Consider the following 18,800-nt stretch of genomic DNA (forward strand, 5'->3'; position numbering starts at 1 on the left):
ACCTTTTCAAAATGTAATTAAATATCTCTATGGCAACCTGGATAGCCAGTCATGTGCCCAGTTTATTGTTGATATTGTTGTTGATTGATGTTATGCCGAAACCAGCCTTGCCCCGCATCAATTGTTTTATTCTCCATTTGACTCTGTCTGCGAACGCTCAATAAACATACAAGGATCCGGATGAGTGATGCATAATTGACCCTCGACTCCAGCAATTAGCTTTTGCAATTAATTTGATTGATTTAGCATTGTTGCAGGAAACTGCTATTAAATTCATAATTGATGAGATACTGTAAGTGGCTATAACAACCATTGAAAGGACGTCCATTTAATTAAAGGCAAGGTAGTTCATATTGATATTTTTATTATTCTTAATTATCACAAGAAAATTTGAATAGTCTTCATAAGACGTATCCACATAATTTGATGACATTTCCAGAAAGCCAGTATGTTTTGTGTATTGTGAACCAACGAGCGGAACAATAAACTGTTTGTGCACTCTCCTGGCACTCTACCGAAAACCAATTAATATTACCCTACTCGGTGGGCGTTTTATACGGGGAGGCTTTGAAACCTTCCAGGTGAAGGGTGACATTGAGGCAAGGCATTGAGGGTTGTTTATCGTGGTTTATTGATCGAGCTATAGTCCCTCACCCCTTGGTGTCCACAGACAGGTTTGTTTCTGTAGTATAGATCTGCCATCCTCAAAAATTTCCGGATTTTTTGTTGAAGGACTTCCTTTTTTTGGATCGATTTAGAAGAACAAAATAATTTCCCCATTGAAAAGCAGTGGCAATTTCGTAGTGAGAACAAAAATCTTACTGCAGAAAAAAATATTAGTGGCGGAAAAAATACACCCCCTCCCCACAGCGGTGAAGGAGTGACATTGAGCGTTGTTCAGCGTGGCTTATTGATCGAGCTGCAGGGTCCCTCCTCACCCTTGAGTGTGATCGACCCCCCCTCCGACCCTAAGTGGGTGGATCAAGACCTGCCCCAAGATATAAAATAAAGTGAACATTTTAAAAACGACAGAACATTGTCTTTAACCATCCGACTATAGTTCACAGTGTGTTTAAGATCAACAAAAACGACACAACTTAGACTAGAGAGTGACGGTTTCGAGAGGTATGTGGGTTTTTAATTTCGTTTCAGTGTTTTGAGTTTGTCTGATGTGATGTATCCCTAAAAATTTCACAGATTTGTATATGTATTATGTTGGGATGAACCGAGTGAGAATACTGGTCTTTGGCAACTTTTACCAAAGGTGTCCAGTGTCTTAAAATTGAATAAGTCTCATTGAAAGTAGCCGAGGAAAACTGAGTTTAAATAGAAATAGTTAAATGAGATTGTCCGCAGTAAGTTGTCAAAGAGACGGAAATTGGACAAACTCACAACAATATGCGTTCTTTATTTTGTATTTATTAATTGTTTGGGTTTTTATTTCTACCTTTTGTTCTTTCACTATAAAGCATGAAGAAGTTCGGAACAATCACGTATTTGACAGTTCTGCATTTCATCTTATTGACTGCACCAGGTATAAACTCTTAAATTAAACAATATTCTTTCAGACTCGGACTAATTAATCACTGTTTCATATTTTTTGTGAAATAATAATATTTAAAGTGGCATTAGAATTACACAAATAACGCAAACATGCAAGCAATCATGATAAGTACAGTCTTTCAAAACAGCATAATATAAGTCTGTTTCGAACTTTATGGTGTATTTTCGAGGCTTTTCTACGTTTCATTTGCAGGATTGTTTGCCTTTTAGAAATAACCAAATAACGCAATCATACACGCAATTACATGATAAGTATATCTTTCAAAACAGCATAACAAATTATTATAAGACTGTTTAGAACTTTATGATGTATTTTCGAGGCTTTTCTACTTTTCATTTGCAGGATCATTTGCCTTTTGTCAAAAACCCGGTCTATGTTAGAAATTCGTGGATTTATTTGGGGCATGAAGTCGTTTAGTGAGATACAGATTGTTATTGTTTTTCTTAATTCCTAACTTCTTGGGGTTGGGTTGGGGGTGGGGGTGGGAGAGTGGGTCCCCTGTTGTATTTGTTTAGCGTAATTTAAACATTTTTGGAGACTTTCTGTCCACCTTTTATTTGCAGGATGTTTTGCCATTGGTCCAATATACAACCTGACCAACAACGAAACAGGACTTCGGTTTATGGTCCTGGACAAGGCAGACGACGCCGACACTGTGACCGAGGCGAGAGTGAAATGCAGGGCGATTCACATCCTAGCGGACGTGGCAGAACTCACCAATGCTAGCGATGACGTCATTGTTCAACGACTAATTAATATTGCTGATGATATGTATGTAGTTAACTATGTTATCTTTTAAAAACTAATGAAAACAAAACTTTTTCATTAAACTTTCATGGCCCTGAAAGAAATTTGCTGAAAGAAATTTGTTTCAATCAGTTTTTTGTATGTTTTATTAGTCTGAACGAATTTGATGGTTGTACACCAACAAATGTATAAAAAAATACTCCAAAAATTACAAAAAAACTTACTTGGTAACGAGCAATGGAGAGCTATTGATAATGTGATAAATGTCTCCCTCTGATGTAACGTAGTTTTTGAGAAAAATGTAATTTCTCACTTAACTACTAAAGGCCTTTTCAGGCCTAAAGTCTTTCATAGGCATCTGAAAGCATACCACAAAAATCGCTCATTATTCTCTTGCAACTTCGATGACTTTTACTGAGTCCAAACTCACAGATTTTTTATTTCGTGCATAATATGTTGGCATACACCAAGTGGGAATAAAACTGGTTCGGTGCCTTTAAAAGTCTCGGCTTATTGAAAGCTGACGACTTTTTGAATTGCTTATTGTCTGTTTTTAGATCTGGCAACCACTGGCTCGGTATTTCCGATGTCTTCACCGAAGGGAAGTTCCTCTCTCTCCGGACCGGACAACGCTTGACCTACACCGCCTGGAAGGACGGCACACCACCCGAAGACATTAACAAGAACTGCGCTATCCGAAACTCCGTTAACGGGGAGTGGGATCACGAGAGTTGCCACGCCGGGAGAGGCGTGCTCTGCAGTCTTCCTGACCCGATCCCCCCGATCGGTGAGGCTCTGATACCTGGCGGAGATAATCCACGAGGTATTAGAAACCATGAATACATTGACTTCATTTCATGGTTCTTTTTTTATAGTGTAAAGGGGTGAAAAAACACTAATTTTGTCCGCCGTACCACTCTTGCAAAGGGCATGATGGCGGACAACTCGGGTGAGAGTGAAAGACGGGTGATAGTGAAAGACGGGTACTTTCAACTCGATAAGAGTTAAGTTTGTTCAAATTTCACTCAAAAGGAGTGACACTGATTGACTTTCATTCTCAAAAAAGTGCAAACTGACACCACTGGTGGTTTAATACGGGCCTGGAAGCTTTAGCATTTCGAGAAACAATGATTTCACTCCAAAGGAATGTGGTTTCAGACAGAGGGATTCAGAAATATTTGAATCTGTCAAAAGTTTCGGCATGAAACGTTTGTACGCCTCACAAAAATCCTTTATTTCAGTGTGGAGGATGTATAGAATTTGGAGCATATGCATGGGTTAAATCTACTGCGGGTCATTGTACAACTTAACTATTATTCTCAACTTGGCCGGTAGGCTATTGCTAAAATACTAAGTAGTGAATCACTCGTGACTTGAAATCTTTTTAAAGGCACACCCGCACAAAATGTTGACAAACAGTGAGACCGTCACATTTATAGCGCAGTTTGGCGTTGGTTCAATCCCGCGCCAGTCAATTGTCTTTGTTCAACCCCAAACTGTCTTCGTGTATAAGGTACACCAATATCAATGAGAACTTTCTGTGGATATAATTATTTATTTCTAGAAACATTGTCAATTTCTTACAGATTGCCTACCAACATGGATACCCTACAACAATTCATGTTATCTTTTCCATCCACACGGGGATAAGATGAACTTTAATGAGGTCATTTCAGAATGTCAGGGTGGTGAAATGATGGTCCCGTACTCGCCTGACGATGTCAACTTTCTGCAGCTGAATGGACAGTTGTCTGGGTAAATAAAGAATAACAATTTAAGGTAGTGGACACTATTGGTAATTACTCAAAATAATGTTTAGCATAAAACCTTTCTTGGTGACGAGTAATGGGGAGAGGTTGGTGGTATAAAACATTGTGAGAAACGGTTCCCTCTGCCTGAAGTGCCATAGTTTTCGAGAGAGAAGTAATTTTCAACGAATTTGTGTCCACTGCCTTTAAAATAGAGAAAATAATTATTAGCTGTTGCAAACACTAACTATTTTTTATAAGAATGGACTATTGTGATTTTGTTCTTTCTTAACAGCATCTCAAGTATCTGGCTTGGTATTTGGGATAAAGGACATGGTACAGGAAACTACAGAAGCGTCTATTTGTCCGGGGGAGCTACTCCTTATTTAAACTGGGCTAGCGACGAGCCCAAAACTAACGATGGCCACGATAACTGCGTCGTCATGGAAACTGACATCAGTCTCTTCAAAGCAAAATCATGTACCGAAAATCACGGCATTGTGTGTAAGGATTTCCAAGGTATGTTTGGTTGCAAATATTATATGAGTTCGTTCTGTTTGTTTGTTTATTTCGTATAGTTTGTTGTTCTTGAACGTCAGATGCGCTGATCAAAACAAATTGGAGCGCTTTGGGCGTTTGAAGTATGCGCGATTGCGCGGCACCCCGGCGTCTTATTCACCCAAAACAGGTTCTTTACACGGAGGAGCACAGACTAGTGGTGCATCAGATACATACAGCCTCGTCCCCACAATATAGCTTGGTCGAACAAACTGATCGATGTCGACAGCATGCAAGGCGACTGTGATGTTGGCGTCCCTGGACGGTACTCAAGAATAAAGGTAGGCCAAAAGTTGTAATTTTCGAACTTGAATTTGTGTGCGTTTTCTTGTGAAAACATACACAAACCAGCGCTTGTGTTGATCATGGATCATGCTGTAATTTGAAAATTTGCAGTATTTTTTTAAATTCCATTAAAATCATTTTGCTGGGTGCTCACTGGTCGTCTAATATTAGTGTCTGATCTGATCTCACTGGTGGATAATATTAATAAAGGAAACCACCAGTCGTACTTGTGTGATCTATAATTAGTGTGATTAGTAGATCCTAATCGAATTAACAAAAATACTTCAGTTATGGTGTTGTTAGAATAAAAAATCACTGCGGAAAAACACGTCTCTGCACATGGAGGGAGGTCAGAAATAAAATATTTGCCCTACTTGCCCCAAGAAATAAAACATGTGTGGTGTGCGTCACTGCGAAAGAGGAACAAGGTTCCTCGATTGGGCCCGGCCAACCGCTCTGCAACGCAAGCCGGTGCGCACGGTCATCAGTGGCGGCCGTGACCTAAACTTTGCCGAGAGAAGCTTGACTTGAGCTATACAAATGTATGATAAGGAACTGTCAAATTTAGACCCAATTCCTCACCAAAATAAACAATTTCATGCGGCGACTAGATTTTGTAAACGGTTTTATTCAATACTTTGTCTAAGACATCTCCCCGCGGCCCCACTCTTACACCCAATATTGTCCCCGGTGAATTATTTTTATTATGTAAAGTATAGAATTGCCAACCTGAGATTATTGTTCCTGATTTTTGTTTTCAAGGATTCCCTTTTTTAATTGGCTCAGAAGAACAAATTCCACATTGAAAAGCACTATACGACACATTTTGATGTGCACACATTACAGAACAAAAAATTGTTCTCTCTGACCTTCTCGTCAACAGGTCAGGCTGACCTCCCATGCCCGCTTTCTGTCCATCTCTTTATCAATTATCCGGTAATTATATCACATAGATCGGAGAAAATTGCAATGAATGAGTTATCTGAGATAAATAATAAGTTGAGACAAATAGGCCTAAGGTCTGGCCTTTTTTAAACTGATTGTGCCTAGACCTGGCACCGGGCCGAGAATATTATATACAACAAATTTCCGGCGACAGATTATTGAGCTCACTATATTATAAAACTATGGCTCTTTCAGTACTACATCATCCAGAGGCATATCGGCTGATTTACCCACAAAAGCCTCATAATTCCTGCAAATAGAATGGATGTTCTAATATTTATAAATATTATAGCCATTATGAATGTTGCTTGCTTCCACTTTAGTCTATAAATAACCAAAAGCCAATGATAAACTCGGGACGTGACTTTGTTCAGTTGGCCGAGGCCAAATTAAAGAAACAGAAAATCAAAGTTAGGTGTTGGGGTCCTCCACATTTCCCTTTGTTCAAACCAATATGAATGTGAATCAAACAAGAAATTAATGTTTTTATTTTATTTCTTAAATCGGTAAGTATTTTGGAAATTAATCTTGGATTCCATCTGGCTAATTTGGGGATTGTATGAGTGATCTGGGATGGTTCGGGGAGTTTTCAACCGGGGAGGGAAACTTTATTTCCCGGGTGCACCAAGTCGCCGGTTGTGACTCCTTCCGGTCGTCGTTCGTTGAGCCTGGAAATTATTAGTGTCAAAAACTACTTTCAAAACTATGAATTAAACGATATTTGAAAACATCCATTGAGGTCATGCAACTTCAAAATACTAATTTGTGAGTATTTTGGTCATTTAATAGTTCATGTAAACTAAAAATCAACGATTTTCTGGAATAATGTTTTGGAGTTGAACAAAAACAATAACGAAACTTAAAAAAATCATGGCGTCGGCTGGAGAATTTGTTACTTTGACCATCAAGTTGATACTCTAAATTCCGCCTGAAGTCGATGTTGTTTTTTGACGTTTTTCTCAAAAATTTAAGATTACATATCAAGTTTTAATTGTGTCAACGTAAATAAAATGAAAACGTATGGATTTTGTAGTAAAACTCAGTTAATTTTAGGTTGTGATTATTTTTTTTCTGATTTTTAGTTGCACGTAAATTTTCCAATTGAACGTGAATAAATCCACTGGAAATCTTTACACCAGAAAACGCATTGAAGCCTATTGTATCGAATTGGACTAAAAAATGCCCCTTTTGCAATTTAATTTAGTAGAAAATCTGGCCCCAAAAGAAGGTACTAACACATCAATTTCTAAAAACGCCATTTTACATTGTAAATTGCGGCAGGTTCAAGGGTAGTGCGAGTGCCTAATTGGGTGATTTCCCACACGTCCGCAACCAACGTATAAGTGGAGAGGGTTGCGTTTCCCTGGCATTACTCCCTGAACTACGTGTACGACAAGTTGAAATTGGTGTGAATAAGTGAAAATTTGATCGCCATGGCCGAACAAACCCCAGCAAAGACGAAGAAGGCCCCCAAGCCAAAGGCACCGGCTTCTCACCCTCCACCACAGCAAATGGTCACCGCAGCCGTCACTGCTCTGAAGGATCGCAAAGGCTCTTCACTTCAGGCAATCAAGAAGTACGTGAAAGCCAACTACAAAGTTGGAGACAACTACGACATCCATGTGAAGAGGTGCGTGAAGAACATGGTCGCCGCTGGCAAACTGTCCCAGACTAGGGGCAAGGGTGCAAGCGGTTCCTTCAAGCTGGACAGCAAGTCCGCTAAGGCCGATGCCGCCGCCAAGAAGAAGTCAACCACCGACAAGGCAAAGAAGGTTGCCCAGAAAGAGAAGGACAAGGCCAAGAAAGCTGCAAAGAAGGCCAAGGCAGCCGCCAAGAAAGCTGCCAAGACCACGAAGAAACCAAAGTCTCCAAAGAAGAAAACCCCAAAGAAGGCCAAGAAATCACCCGCCAAGAAACCAGCAGCGAAATCCTCCAAGAAGACGGCCAAGTCGCCGGCAAAGAAGCCTGCTGCCAAGAAAACCACCAAGTCACCAGCCAAGAAAGCTGCCAAGCCAGCGGCCAAGAAGGCAGCCGGGAAAAAGAAGGCCAGCAAGGGCGCCAAAAAGTCGAGCAAGAAGTAGACGATGCGTCAACCAAACAACAAACCCAACGGCTCTTCTCAGAGCCACCACAATTTCCAAAGAGAGATGATTACCACTTGTCTGAAAAGTTATCTTTTTGTTTTCTGGGCTAATTATTAAACAAAACGAAAATGTTAATTTAAAGATAATTCCCAAATGCAATTATGTTGATTACCAATCTAATTTAAAGATAATTAACAAATGCAATTACCGTGATTACCAATCTTCACTGGGCATTATTAACGGTTGAAGAGGAAACTTGATGGGTTCGCAATTGCAAGAATATTGGAAATAATATTTCAAAATCCGTTCTTTTTGGGGGAAAAAAGCTGGAATTATGAAAACCTTCCTACTTGAAGTCTGTTTGCATTTTTTTTTGCGCCCTAGGGAGAAAACTTATGAAAAAAGCATGACAAAAATAAAAATAATTGCCATAAAAATAAATGCTTAACACAGCATGGGTGTGTATTAGGTCGACCCTTTTACTCACGGTAGCAAATATCATGCATAGAAAATTCGTAACGCGGAACTCTGGTATTGTTCTTAAATCAATTAAATGGTGGGCTTTATTTCATACGGAACATGCGCACCACTCCTTTAATTTTAATGAATTGACGATACATCCACATGGCGGCTGTTGTTCTCGCATGATACTATAATTATTTCCACCATCGATTGCGGTATTTCATTTGGTTCATTGGTTATAAAAAAAATAATGATTTTCTGGCTTGGCTTTTATTGACATTCCTAGTTTTATTATAAAAACAGTTGGGGCCGCATGAAAGCTACAGTCGATGTTCTGGCGATACAGCGGATAGTTCAACAATTAAACAAACCTCTGGTTTTAACCTTCGCGCAGGTTTTGTTCATTTCGTAGTCTTACAAAAAACACAGGAATGTGCCTGTGTCACGGGGCTTAAAATGGGCAGACTGGTTTGCTGTTTGTTTGTTATCGTCGGCTCTCTCTTTATGTCAGGTAGGTAGTTCCATTTCTTTGTTTTAGGGTAGGAAGAACAACTTCAAAGCGGCGTTCCATAGCCGTTCTAAACATGGCATGGTGTCACCACAAATTTTAGACTTAAATTTATGAAAAGATAATAGGATGATACAAAATTGACTGTCGGATGTTAAAATACAGTCTTTTCCCACTTGTGTGACTTTTTTAGCAACACGGTGTTTTGCGTGGTGACGACTCAGCAGCAGGTGACAAATTCCGCGAGCCTGACTCGGTAATGAACTTCCCGCCTACCACAAATTCTGTGTTCTTGCAATTGTATTTCAACATTTGTTTACATTGATGTTTGTTCAAGCACTGTATACAAAGAACTCAATATTATACGTTCCCGAACTCTGTTAAAACGATTCACAGGCAAATCACTCGTGTTCGAACCCACGACCTTTGCACTGCTCGATCACATAACTACATGTATTTTGTTTTATAGACCATCGAGCTACGCAGGTGGCTGGAGGCAGTTCTAATGTATTTAGCAGCGGGTTCCGCAACGATCCTTGACCAAATGTCTTGGGTTCGAATCCCATCTGAGTGATTTTCATATGGGAAAAGTACTGAGTATAGATTTTCCTTTAGAATTTCTTTTTCACAGAGTTTGGGAAAAAGTACTGAGTATACAGTACACGAGTAGATTATACTTTTATCCATCAGATCCAAAACTAACATTATATCAATTTGTATTTTTTAATTATAGGCGTGAAGTCTTTCACTTCGCTAAACAACAGTGCCACTGGATACACCTTTGTAGTGTTCGAAGATAGTCTGTACGACACAGACTCCTGGTTTGATGCTAGGAAACTATGCCGCACGGACGTGTCCCCGTTCGCCGACCTGGCAGAAATAACGGACGAAAGTGACGTCACGACGGTGGAAAATCTTCTCTCGTCTTCGGGCGCCTCGTAAGTGAATTATTAATTTGCTCAAAGTAAAGCACACATTTTGGGTTTTTGGTGAATAGTAAACTAGTAAATGGAACTATTTATGTTCATTCACCAAAACGGCATTGATTATGGGAGGCCTGCCGAGCGGCTTAAGTTCTGATGGCAAATACATCAGGGTGTGGGATCGAATCCTGGTCAAGACACGTGTGTCATTAGCATTTCAGACAGCATAAACTTCTCTTTCTCTCTAAGTCCATACACGTATCTTATGGGGTTGTCGTGGCCGTTGAACAGGTAAAAGAGCACCGAACTCAAGCACTGGTGTTTCTGTTGAGCAGAGTGTGGGTGCGAGTCCACTTCGTGACACTTCTGTTATTAAACTATTATTGCTTCTCCCCATCCCCATGGGGTACCTGTGAGTGAGGGCATGCTGTGATTGATACAGCTTTGCGCATCTAATTGTTGCACAGGCTCTCTCCAGGGAGACGGGATGGTTTAAAACAATTGCACAACATCGGTAAACAGTATTGTCCAAAGGCCCACACTTCGTGTATCACAACTGATAAAATATGAAATAACAAACCTGTACAAATTTAGGCTCAATCGGTCATCGGAGTCGGGAGAAAATATCGAGAAAAAACTCTTGTTTCAGCACGTTTCGCCGTGTCATGACATGTGTTAAAAATGAATCTGTAATTTTCGCTATCGAGAATTGATATTGTTTCAATGTTTTCTCAAAAAGTAAAGCATTTCATGGAATAATATTTAAAGAGAAGTCTTTCATTATTACCTTCTGTAAACCCTGTAAGTTATTTGTAAATCTGTGTGAACTTTTAATTTTTGTTCTGTTCAGAAAGTGTCCTTTAAGGACTGAACTAATTCCCAAGTGACAAGTGTATAATATGATGTTGGAGTGCCGCTTTGGAGCAAAGAAGCCCTTCGGCTGTTTAAAGTGCGAAACCGATTATTATTATTTATTGATCTTCAGGAACCCAGCCTATTGGCTCGGAATCCACAACTTGGAGGTATATCCATCGGCACGCTTCACCGCGTCCCTTCAAACAGGGCAGCCCTTAACGTTTGACAAGTGGGATACTGGTAGACCCAAGTCTGACGGCGTCAGATGTGGTACCGTGAAAAAAGACAACAACAATTGGAGAGACGAGAGGTGCCACCTGGGATCCCAGTTATATGGTGTTCTCTGCCGTCTCCCAATGCAACCTTCCCCTATTGACTCAAACACAGGTAAAACAGAAACAAACTTTTTTTTCCGCGCTTCTTTTAGAAACGTCTCAATTTTCACATAGTAAATTTTTGAGAGAAGTCATATTATTTTACATGGTGAATTAGAAAAATTCACAGAACTTTCACGAAGTAATTTAGAAAATTCCAATTTTCGCAAAAGTGATTAACAGTGGTTAATTTAATACTATTGGATGCATGCAAGTGCGTAATGAAGATCGACTGCACATGACGTCATTGACCGCCATCTTGGAAGGAAACGTGCACGTGATACGCGCCGCGCACGACTCTATTATTTTCAAGGAACTTTCTGTAGAATCAGGGAGAGTTTGCAGTTTAGTTTAACAACATCTGTTTTGTGCACGAAATTCAGGTTGTCCACCAACAATGGTACCATTCGAAGGGAAGTGCTACGATTTTCACATTCTATCGAATGCTTGGGTCAACTTTACCACGGCGAGATCAACCTGTGAAGGGTTACCAGGGGGCAGGATGGTAGTACCAACGAGCACCATGCAGGAATTTGTGGCGCGCTACGCCATTCTGTCAGGGTAGGTCAACGGCACGACAGAGGGAGGGGGGGAGGGCTGGGTTTGGACACTATTGGTTTTGTCAAAGACCAGTCTTCTCAGTTGGTGTATCTCAACATATGCATAAAATAACTAACCTGTGAACATTTGAGCTCAATTGGTCGTCGAAGTTGCGAGATAATAATGACAGAAAAAACACCCTTGTCACACGAAGTTGTGTGCGTTTAGATGGTTGATTTCGAGACCTCAAGTTTTAAATCTGAGGTCTCGAAATCAAATTCGTGGAAAATTACTCCTTTCTCGAAAAACAATGGCACTTCAGAGGGAGCCGTTTCTCACAATGTTTTATACCATCAACCTCTCCCCATTACTCGTCACCAAGAAAGGTTTTATGCTGACAATTATTTTGAGTAATTACCAATAGTGTCAACTGCCTTAAACAAAGTAATAAAATCCATTGTAAGACAAATTGTCAGTACCACCATCCATAGTGAGTTTTATTGTGACAGTGACGTCACACATTATAACAACGATTGATTTTCAGTTAAGATCAATCTTAGCTTTTTAAGAAATCGGCCCCTGGTCGGCCATATCATGAAAAAACAGCCAAAATGTTGGTTTCTAAAATGAAATCATTTCTTGGTAAAATTGAGGGCGGTTCGAAGGCTTATGTGAATAAAGCTTTTCCTAGCTTTGCCACTATATGTTATTTTGCCTTTGAATCTCCTTAAACACAGGGGTCGATTTTACAAAGAGTTGATACTAAAAAACGTAAGTCAGGATGAGTAACTCGTCCTAACTCGAGATAAGACTAGTCTTACCTCTTTGGGACCACGAAAAAAAAATTATATTTGTTTTATCATGACGTACAATGTTTAAAGCCATTATACACTTTCGGTAAACAGTATTGTCCAAGTCCCACACTTCGTGTATCACAACTTATATATAAAATAACAATTCTGTGGAAATTTAGGCTCAATCGGACATCGGAATCGGGAGAAAATAACGGGGAAAACCCACTCCTGTTTTCGCGCGTTTCGCCGTGTCATGACACGTGTTAACAAATTAATCCGTAATTCTCGCTAACGAGAATTTATATTGTTTTACCGTTTTCTCAAAAAGTAAAGCATTTCATGGACTAATATTTCAAGAGAAGTCTTTCACCATTACCTTCTGTAAACCCTGTAAATTATTTGTAAATCTGTGAACTTTTTTTTTTCTGTACCGAAAGGGTCCAATGGCTTTAATCTTTAATAATATTTTGTTTCCAATCCCAGCGTGCTTAACTTCTGGCTTGGGGTTACAGACCAGGAAGTTGACAGGGAATTTAAGGGTGTTTACGGGGAGGCCCTCGACAACCCGAAATGGGACACAACAGATTGGGACTATGGCGGACAGGACGGCGAGGTAGATTGCGTATTTTTCGATACCAGTGATGGATACTGGCTCACCAACGATTGTAACGCAGATCTCCATGGAATTTTGTGTGTCGTGGATCCGCTTGTCTATGCAGGTGGGTTTCTGAAGCCATTTGCTGAAGTTAGATTTGAATAAATGCTGGACAAAGACACTGGACACCATTGGTAATGGTCAAAGACCAGTCTTCACACTTCGTGTATCTCAAGATATGCATACAATAACAAACCTGTGAAAATTTGAACTCAATAATAAAATTGGTCATCGAAGTTGCGAGATTTAATAATGGAAGAAAAAAACACCCTTGCCACAAGACGTTGTGTGCTTTTAGACGCTAGATTTCGGGACCTCAAAATCTAATTCTGTCGTTTCGGAATCAATTCAAGTTATTTTAGTGGAAAATTACTATTATTAATGTTTTCTCCTATCAACAGCTTTCGATATCGAGAATACTTAGGTTTTTTTTTTTCTGTTGTCCTATCCTCAGCAAGTACTCCTGGGCAGTTTTCTCCCTCGGCGGTCTCCTCGGCGGCCTCAGCAACTGTAACCCCAAGCGTGGGCTGTAAGGAAATCCGTAGATTGTTAATAAATCAAGAACCGTCCTTCTGTCCGTTAATATGTTGGGCTGTCTGTCTGTCTGCTTGTCTTTCTGTTCATGTAGCAACAACACGGTGATCGATGATTTGTGAAATTCCTCTTTTGCATGCGCCGCTTTTGCGTTTTTTAGGGATTTTTTTAAGTTTTTAGTTCTGAGTGGTTCGGCAAGATCTGGATCATCTTGTGATTATTCATACAGGGAAGTTACATCTTGAAGACGATTGGTATGAAGGTAAGATGTTAGGGTGAATAAGGCCAGTGTCAAACGCAATTGTGTCCGCCATGCAATACTGTCCGCTCCGGACACTTTTGCATATGCAACCGTGTCCGGGGCTATGCAAAAACCGTCAGGTGGACATGTACATGACTGTACATGTATAGTGCGCGCGTAGTAAGCGAGCGTGCATGCACGCGTATTATGCAGCATGAATATTCACGTATTTTATGATTGCAGCGAATACCCAATGGCCAAACACTTAGCTTGTAAAAAAATGGCGAACGTGTTCCGTCGACCAAGGGCGTTTAAGTACTGCAAGGACGGTTTTGCACGGGGCGGACACAACTGCATGTATGCACACACAAAATGTGTCCGGGCGGACACAATTGCATTATGCAGCAGCGTCCGGGCGGACACGATTGCATATGCAAAACCGTCCGGCGAACATTATTGCATATGCAATAATGTCCTCCGGATAGTATTGCATAGATGACATAATTGCATGCGACACCTGTCTCCAATGGAAATCTGTCCTCTGGAGATTCTGTCCCCCCAATGGGAGACTTTGGAACGCTAGGTGGCAGCAGACTTACCAGGTAAATTTCCATTGTTTACGTAGTTCTGAGCGTGCGCACATAACCGAGAACAATGGATTTTACCTGGTAAGTCTGCTGCCACCAAGCGTCCCAAAAGTCTCCCATTGAAAAGTAACGTGGGCTACAGGAGGATGTTTCAAAAGAGGGCGCTATGAGAAGTAGTTGTGTACACAGTTAACCACTTAATTTTTGGGGGAGGGGCGGGGACAGAATCATTCGGGAACAGAATCTCCTGCCACACCATTATCCGAATAGTTGGCGTCTACAGCTGTTTACGGTTACAGAAGGGTTATGCTTAGGACGTGCAGTACCTCAATGCATGATGATGCGGAAATGTAGCTGTAGTCATAAAGCTGTATAGTCGCCAATTAGTACACAGATAGGAACCTGTCTTGGATTACTAATTTGTGTCGAGAAGTGCCTCTTTTCTTGTAAACTGTTAAAGATGATCACTCAAACTTTGGAAGAGACACCGATCTGATGGGGTTGTTGTCTTGAGCCACAACAAGCTGTGATGATGGTGGAAACTCCATTTTGGGCTTCCTTGGCACTTCGATTTCATCAATGTTTCGGTCGGATTGTCCGTAAAGTCACCTTCTCCCCCAGCCTTGCAATACAGGGGGACGGGAGAATTGGACCGTTGATGGGGCATGCATCAGCCTATGCCAAAAGACCAACCATGGAACACTCAATCAGGGAGTGAGAGGAATAGCACAATACTCGTCGGCATACTACCAACTTCAATCAGGTATAACTCCTTTGGTAACGTAGACTAGACGTGTGGACAACTCGTTGAAAACGGCGAGAGAAACGATTTTCACTCGCCATACTGCTGGGCCCAATTTCATCAATAGCAGGAAGTACTGCGTGACAAACTTCTTTGCTAAGTAAAAATTGAGTGGACACCAGTCACAACAATGCAAACTTAGTTTTTGGCTGGTAACCTGTTTGTGTTAAGCAATACTTTTCTTTGCTTAGCAAGTTTTCGTGCTGACAGGCTTTATGTTCTCATAAGATAGCAGTAGTGTGAGCAGCAGTCCCGCGCAATCCCGTAGTCTTGCGAGATTTGCAAAAGAGCCGTTTCAGACCGCGACAGACATTACGACTTGTCCACAAGTCTATAAAACGACGCGTGTAAAATAAAGTTTTCGTTTATAAGCTAATTAATTAGGCTCTTTAAACAAGTTCAAAGTATATGCAAACATTTTGGTGGCATGCGTCAAAAGAAAACTTTTTCAAGAAATCATGATTTTTTTATATTATTGTTATTAACGAAATTTTTCGTTTTGCAACCTTTTAGGGCAGATCTCCATGAATAAGAATTAAAATACGTAATTTCCGATTTGTTTTCCCGCTCCGTATAGATCGACTGGCGCCTTTTGTTCTTTGTGGATAGGTTCCTCGCATGACGACTGGGGGCTTACTCCATGCACTCAAGCGGCCATGACGCTCGGTGGACTCAAGGAGGATAGAAGCCATTTTCGACGAACAATAGTTTTGAACCTTTGTCGAGACTAAAACCTTATCAAGATCATTCATGCCTTGTACTATTTTATACAGCGATAATCTGTCGTTTTGTCGATCCGATGGACCCATCGGATGAATTGATAGTCTTAGCAACTTATTGACAATGTGAGTTTGGATTAAATAGGCGATTTGATTGGATTTATTAAAATAATTCAGATTTTTATTTCCATGATCAAGCTATTAAATCAAATGCTCCACTTCACAGTGAGGGGGTCCATTAATTTATTTTTTAAATACTTTATAATTCTTAAAGGCAGTGGACACTATTGGTAATTGTCAAAGACTAGCCTTCACAGTTGGTGTATCTCAACATGTGCATAAAATAACAAACCTGAGAAAATTTGAGCTCAATCGGTCATCGAACTTGCGAGATAATAATGAAAGAAAAAAACACCCTTGTCACACAAAGTTGTGTGCGTTTAGATGGTTGATTTCGAGACTTCAAGTTCTAAATCTGAGGTCTCGAAATCAAATTCGTGGAAAGTCACTTCTTTCTCAAAAACTATGGCACTTTAGAGGGAGCCGTTTTTCACAATGTTTTATACCATCAACCTCTCCCATTTACTTGTTACCAAGAAAGGTTTTATGGCAATAATTATTTTTAGTAATTACCAATAGTGTCCACTGCCTTTAAATAGTTTCAGGTATTGTCAAAACATGTCGAGTAGTACAAGTCAAGCGTTTTAAAGGGACACGTTGCCTTGGATCGGTCGAGTTGGTCCATGAAAAGCGTTTGAATCCATTGTTATAACTGGCTGTTTTATACACACAAACATGGCTCAAAATTGCGTTGTTTTCATTTTACTTTGCGAACTAACACGGTCGGCAAAACCATGCAATTTCGAGGCATATTGTAATGTAGATCATTATTTTTTATTCTACTTTTGCGGTTATTATAGGACTATGAAAGAGTAAATAAAGTGAAATCTGCTTTTCCGGTAGCAGAAAAGCAGAAAACAAAATGGAAGTTAATGCACTTTCACAAACGTTCAATATCATTTCCAGGTAGCAAAAAAATAGAAAAGTGCAAACATTTCAACGTTAAATCTGTCTTTTTCTGGCAATTCTGATAGCACTTTTTGGTCTTCATGTGGCGTAACGTATACTATTACGCGTGTGTATACGTCTAGTGGATGATGCGCAGTTATATAAAACAAATAATTGAGTGGCTTTAATTCGTGGAAGGATTATTATCGCTCGGTAAAATTTGGACTGTACCATTTCACTCGGCTTCGCCTCGTGAAATGGAACAGTCCAAATTTTACCTTGCGATATTCCTCCCATTCCACTCTGAGCCACTCAATAATTATTTTTGTATACTATAAAAGGCCGAGTAAAAAACAAAACATGTTTAGCGTCAGGGTTTCTGAAAAAGAAAAAAAAAGTTTTTTTATTAATTTATTATTATACCTTTTTAAGAAAAATATTTTGCTCAAAAGAAAAGGTGGGAAAAGTGGCCTCTGAAGGAAGTGGGCGGGGCGGTAAACATGTTTCTTCTTAAAATTTACTTGCCATTATAATGTCATGGAAATAATATTGTAAATAATTTTAGTTATGCGAAATGAAATTACAATAATATTTGACTTTTGAAATTGATCATGGTTTGTTATAAGTTCAATTTTGTTTACAATAAAAACATGACTTTTTTATGAATGAAACATTAATGTCAATAACTGTTTATTAGTAATTTCATAGTTCGTCCTCTGCTAAAAAAAACATGAATTTAACGCTTTAATTAGACGTGTAGTTTTAACTTGGAAACGAGAGAGGGCGGAGGAAATGGGCTGTTGCTGACGACATGTGTGTTTTGTAGTTTTCTTAACCCTGTCCCAATAATTAAAAACTAAAAGACAAACAAAAAATACCAGTTGATCGCCCCCCCCCCCCAACCACTCCCTCATCCTTTTTTTTTTTTGAGGCCGCATCCTTTTTGTACTTATTTTACGTTTTGTTTGTTAAAAAGACACATTTACTGATGAGTAGATTTCTCAATAAACTTACTTATCTTTGAAGAACAAACATTAGTAAGCGATGACTGAAGAATATTGGTATAGCAGTTTGAATAAAAAAAACAGTGGTGGCCACCTTTAAACTAAAAAAAATAAAAAGGCCCCCATCCACTCCTCTAATCCCGGACGATCAACTGGTGTTTTTTGTTGTTTTTTGTTGTTGTTGTTGTTGTTGTTGTTGTTGTTGTTGTTGTTGTTGTTGTTGTTGTTGTTTTTTTCCACTTGACCTAAGCAAGTTCCCAAGTGATCCCACAAAGTAGACTAAAAACATCTAAAGCCAAGGACCAAAGATCATCTGTTGAAAACACGAAGCAGGAATTTAAAAAAAAGCGTGTTCAAAACACCAGCAGTAACATAATGAGCCCATTATTTAATTATGCACAAAAAAACTTGCTTGGCACCCAATTCTAACAGTAGAAACAGTTTACCAGCCCAATTAAAACAATTATTGTAATCGACCCGACATTTTGGCTAAAATCTGTGTTCAAAAATAGAGAACCAGGAGTGCTAGAATTAAAAAAAAAACTTGTGTGCTGAACTGCTTGACACAATAGTAGTAGTTCTTTGCTGAGCAAATAATTACATTTTTTTTAGTCGGGTAAAAAAATAATGTCGGGTCGGGACGATCACAATAATAGTGTCAAATCAAGTCACCATCTAGATGAAGTATTCAGAAAAACTGAGGGAAAGGAAGACAATTATTTGTTAATAATTTGTTTTTGCATTGCCTATAATATTATTCTTCAGAATATTCTCGGTTTCATGAATTCGGGCGGGGGGGGGGGGGGGGGGGGGCTTGCACTGTTCAGTCCGACTCACTGGAGGGCGCTATAACCAATCACCGG

General features: G+C 39.7%; 3 protein-coding genes across 3 annotated transcripts; all 3 read left to right on the plus strand.

The window, feature by feature from the left end:
- Positions 1 to 1,470: 1,470 nt before the first annotated feature.
- Positions 1,471 to 6,952, plus strand: LOC117304806 (macrophage mannose receptor 1-like). The gene is made up of 6 exons (XM_033789419.1): positions 1,471 to 1,534; positions 2,128 to 2,335; positions 2,869 to 3,134; positions 3,898 to 4,066; positions 4,355 to 4,578; positions 6,930 to 6,952. Exons 1-6 carry the CDS (start codon positions 1,471 to 1,473, stop codon positions 6,950 to 6,952), a joined length of 954 nt encoding a protein of 317 aa, XP_033645310.1.
- A 29-nt stretch (positions 6,953 to 6,981) lies between these two features.
- On the plus strand, positions 6,982 to 7,981 carry LOC117304855 (late histone H1-like). The gene has a single exon (XM_033789477.1). The coding sequence runs from the start codon at positions 7,281 to 7,283 to the stop codon at positions 7,926 to 7,928; it is 648 nt and encodes a 215-aa protein (XP_033645368.1). The 5' UTR covers positions 6,982 to 7,280; the 3' UTR covers positions 7,929 to 7,981.
- A 439-nt stretch (positions 7,982 to 8,420) lies between these two features.
- LOC117304854 (macrophage mannose receptor 1-like) lies at positions 8,421 to 13,915 on the plus strand. Its single transcript, XM_033789476.1, has 6 exons — positions 8,421 to 8,904; positions 9,635 to 9,839; positions 10,810 to 11,066; positions 11,437 to 11,614; positions 12,871 to 13,106; positions 13,497 to 13,915. Exons 1-6 carry the CDS (start codon positions 8,850 to 8,852, stop codon positions 13,682 to 13,684), a joined length of 1,119 nt encoding a protein of 372 aa, XP_033645367.1. The 5' UTR covers positions 8,421 to 8,849; the 3' UTR covers positions 13,685 to 13,915.
- Positions 13,916 to 18,800: the final 4,885 nt, after the last annotated feature.

This window comes from Asterias rubens, chromosome 21, assembly GCF_902459465.1.
Source record: "Asterias rubens chromosome 21, eAstRub1.3, whole genome shotgun sequence".
NCBI lineage: Eukaryota > Metazoa > Echinodermata > Asteroidea > Forcipulatida > Asteriidae > Asterias > Asterias rubens.

Coding starts and splice junctions, on each gene's coding strand:
- LOC117304806 (XM_033789419.1), top strand. CDS start 1,471: ATGAAGAAGTTCGGAACAATCACGTATTTGACAGTTCTGCATTTCATC. Junction 1,535..2,127: donor CATCTTATTGACTGCACCAG/GTATAAACTCTT, acceptor TTTTATTTGCAG/GATGTTTTGCCATTGGTCCA. Junction 2,336..2,868: donor ATTAATATTGCTGATGATAT/GTATGTAGTTAA, acceptor GTCTGTTTTTAG/ATCTGGCAACCACTGGCTCG.
- LOC117304855 (XM_033789477.1), top strand. CDS start 7,281: ATGGCCGAACAAACCCCAGCAAAGACGAAGAAGGCCCCCAAGCCAAAG.
- LOC117304854 (XM_033789476.1), top strand. CDS start 8,850: ATGGGCAGACTGGTTTGCTGTTTGTTTGTTATCGTCGGCTCTCTCTTT. Junction 8,905..9,634: donor CGGCTCTCTCTTTATGTCAG/GTAGGTAGTTCC, acceptor TTTTAATTATAG/GCGTGAAGTCTTTCACTTCG. Junction 13,107..13,496: donor GGATCCGCTTGTCTATGCAG/GTGGGTTTCTGA, acceptor TCCTATCCTCAG/CAAGTACTCCTGGGCAGTTT.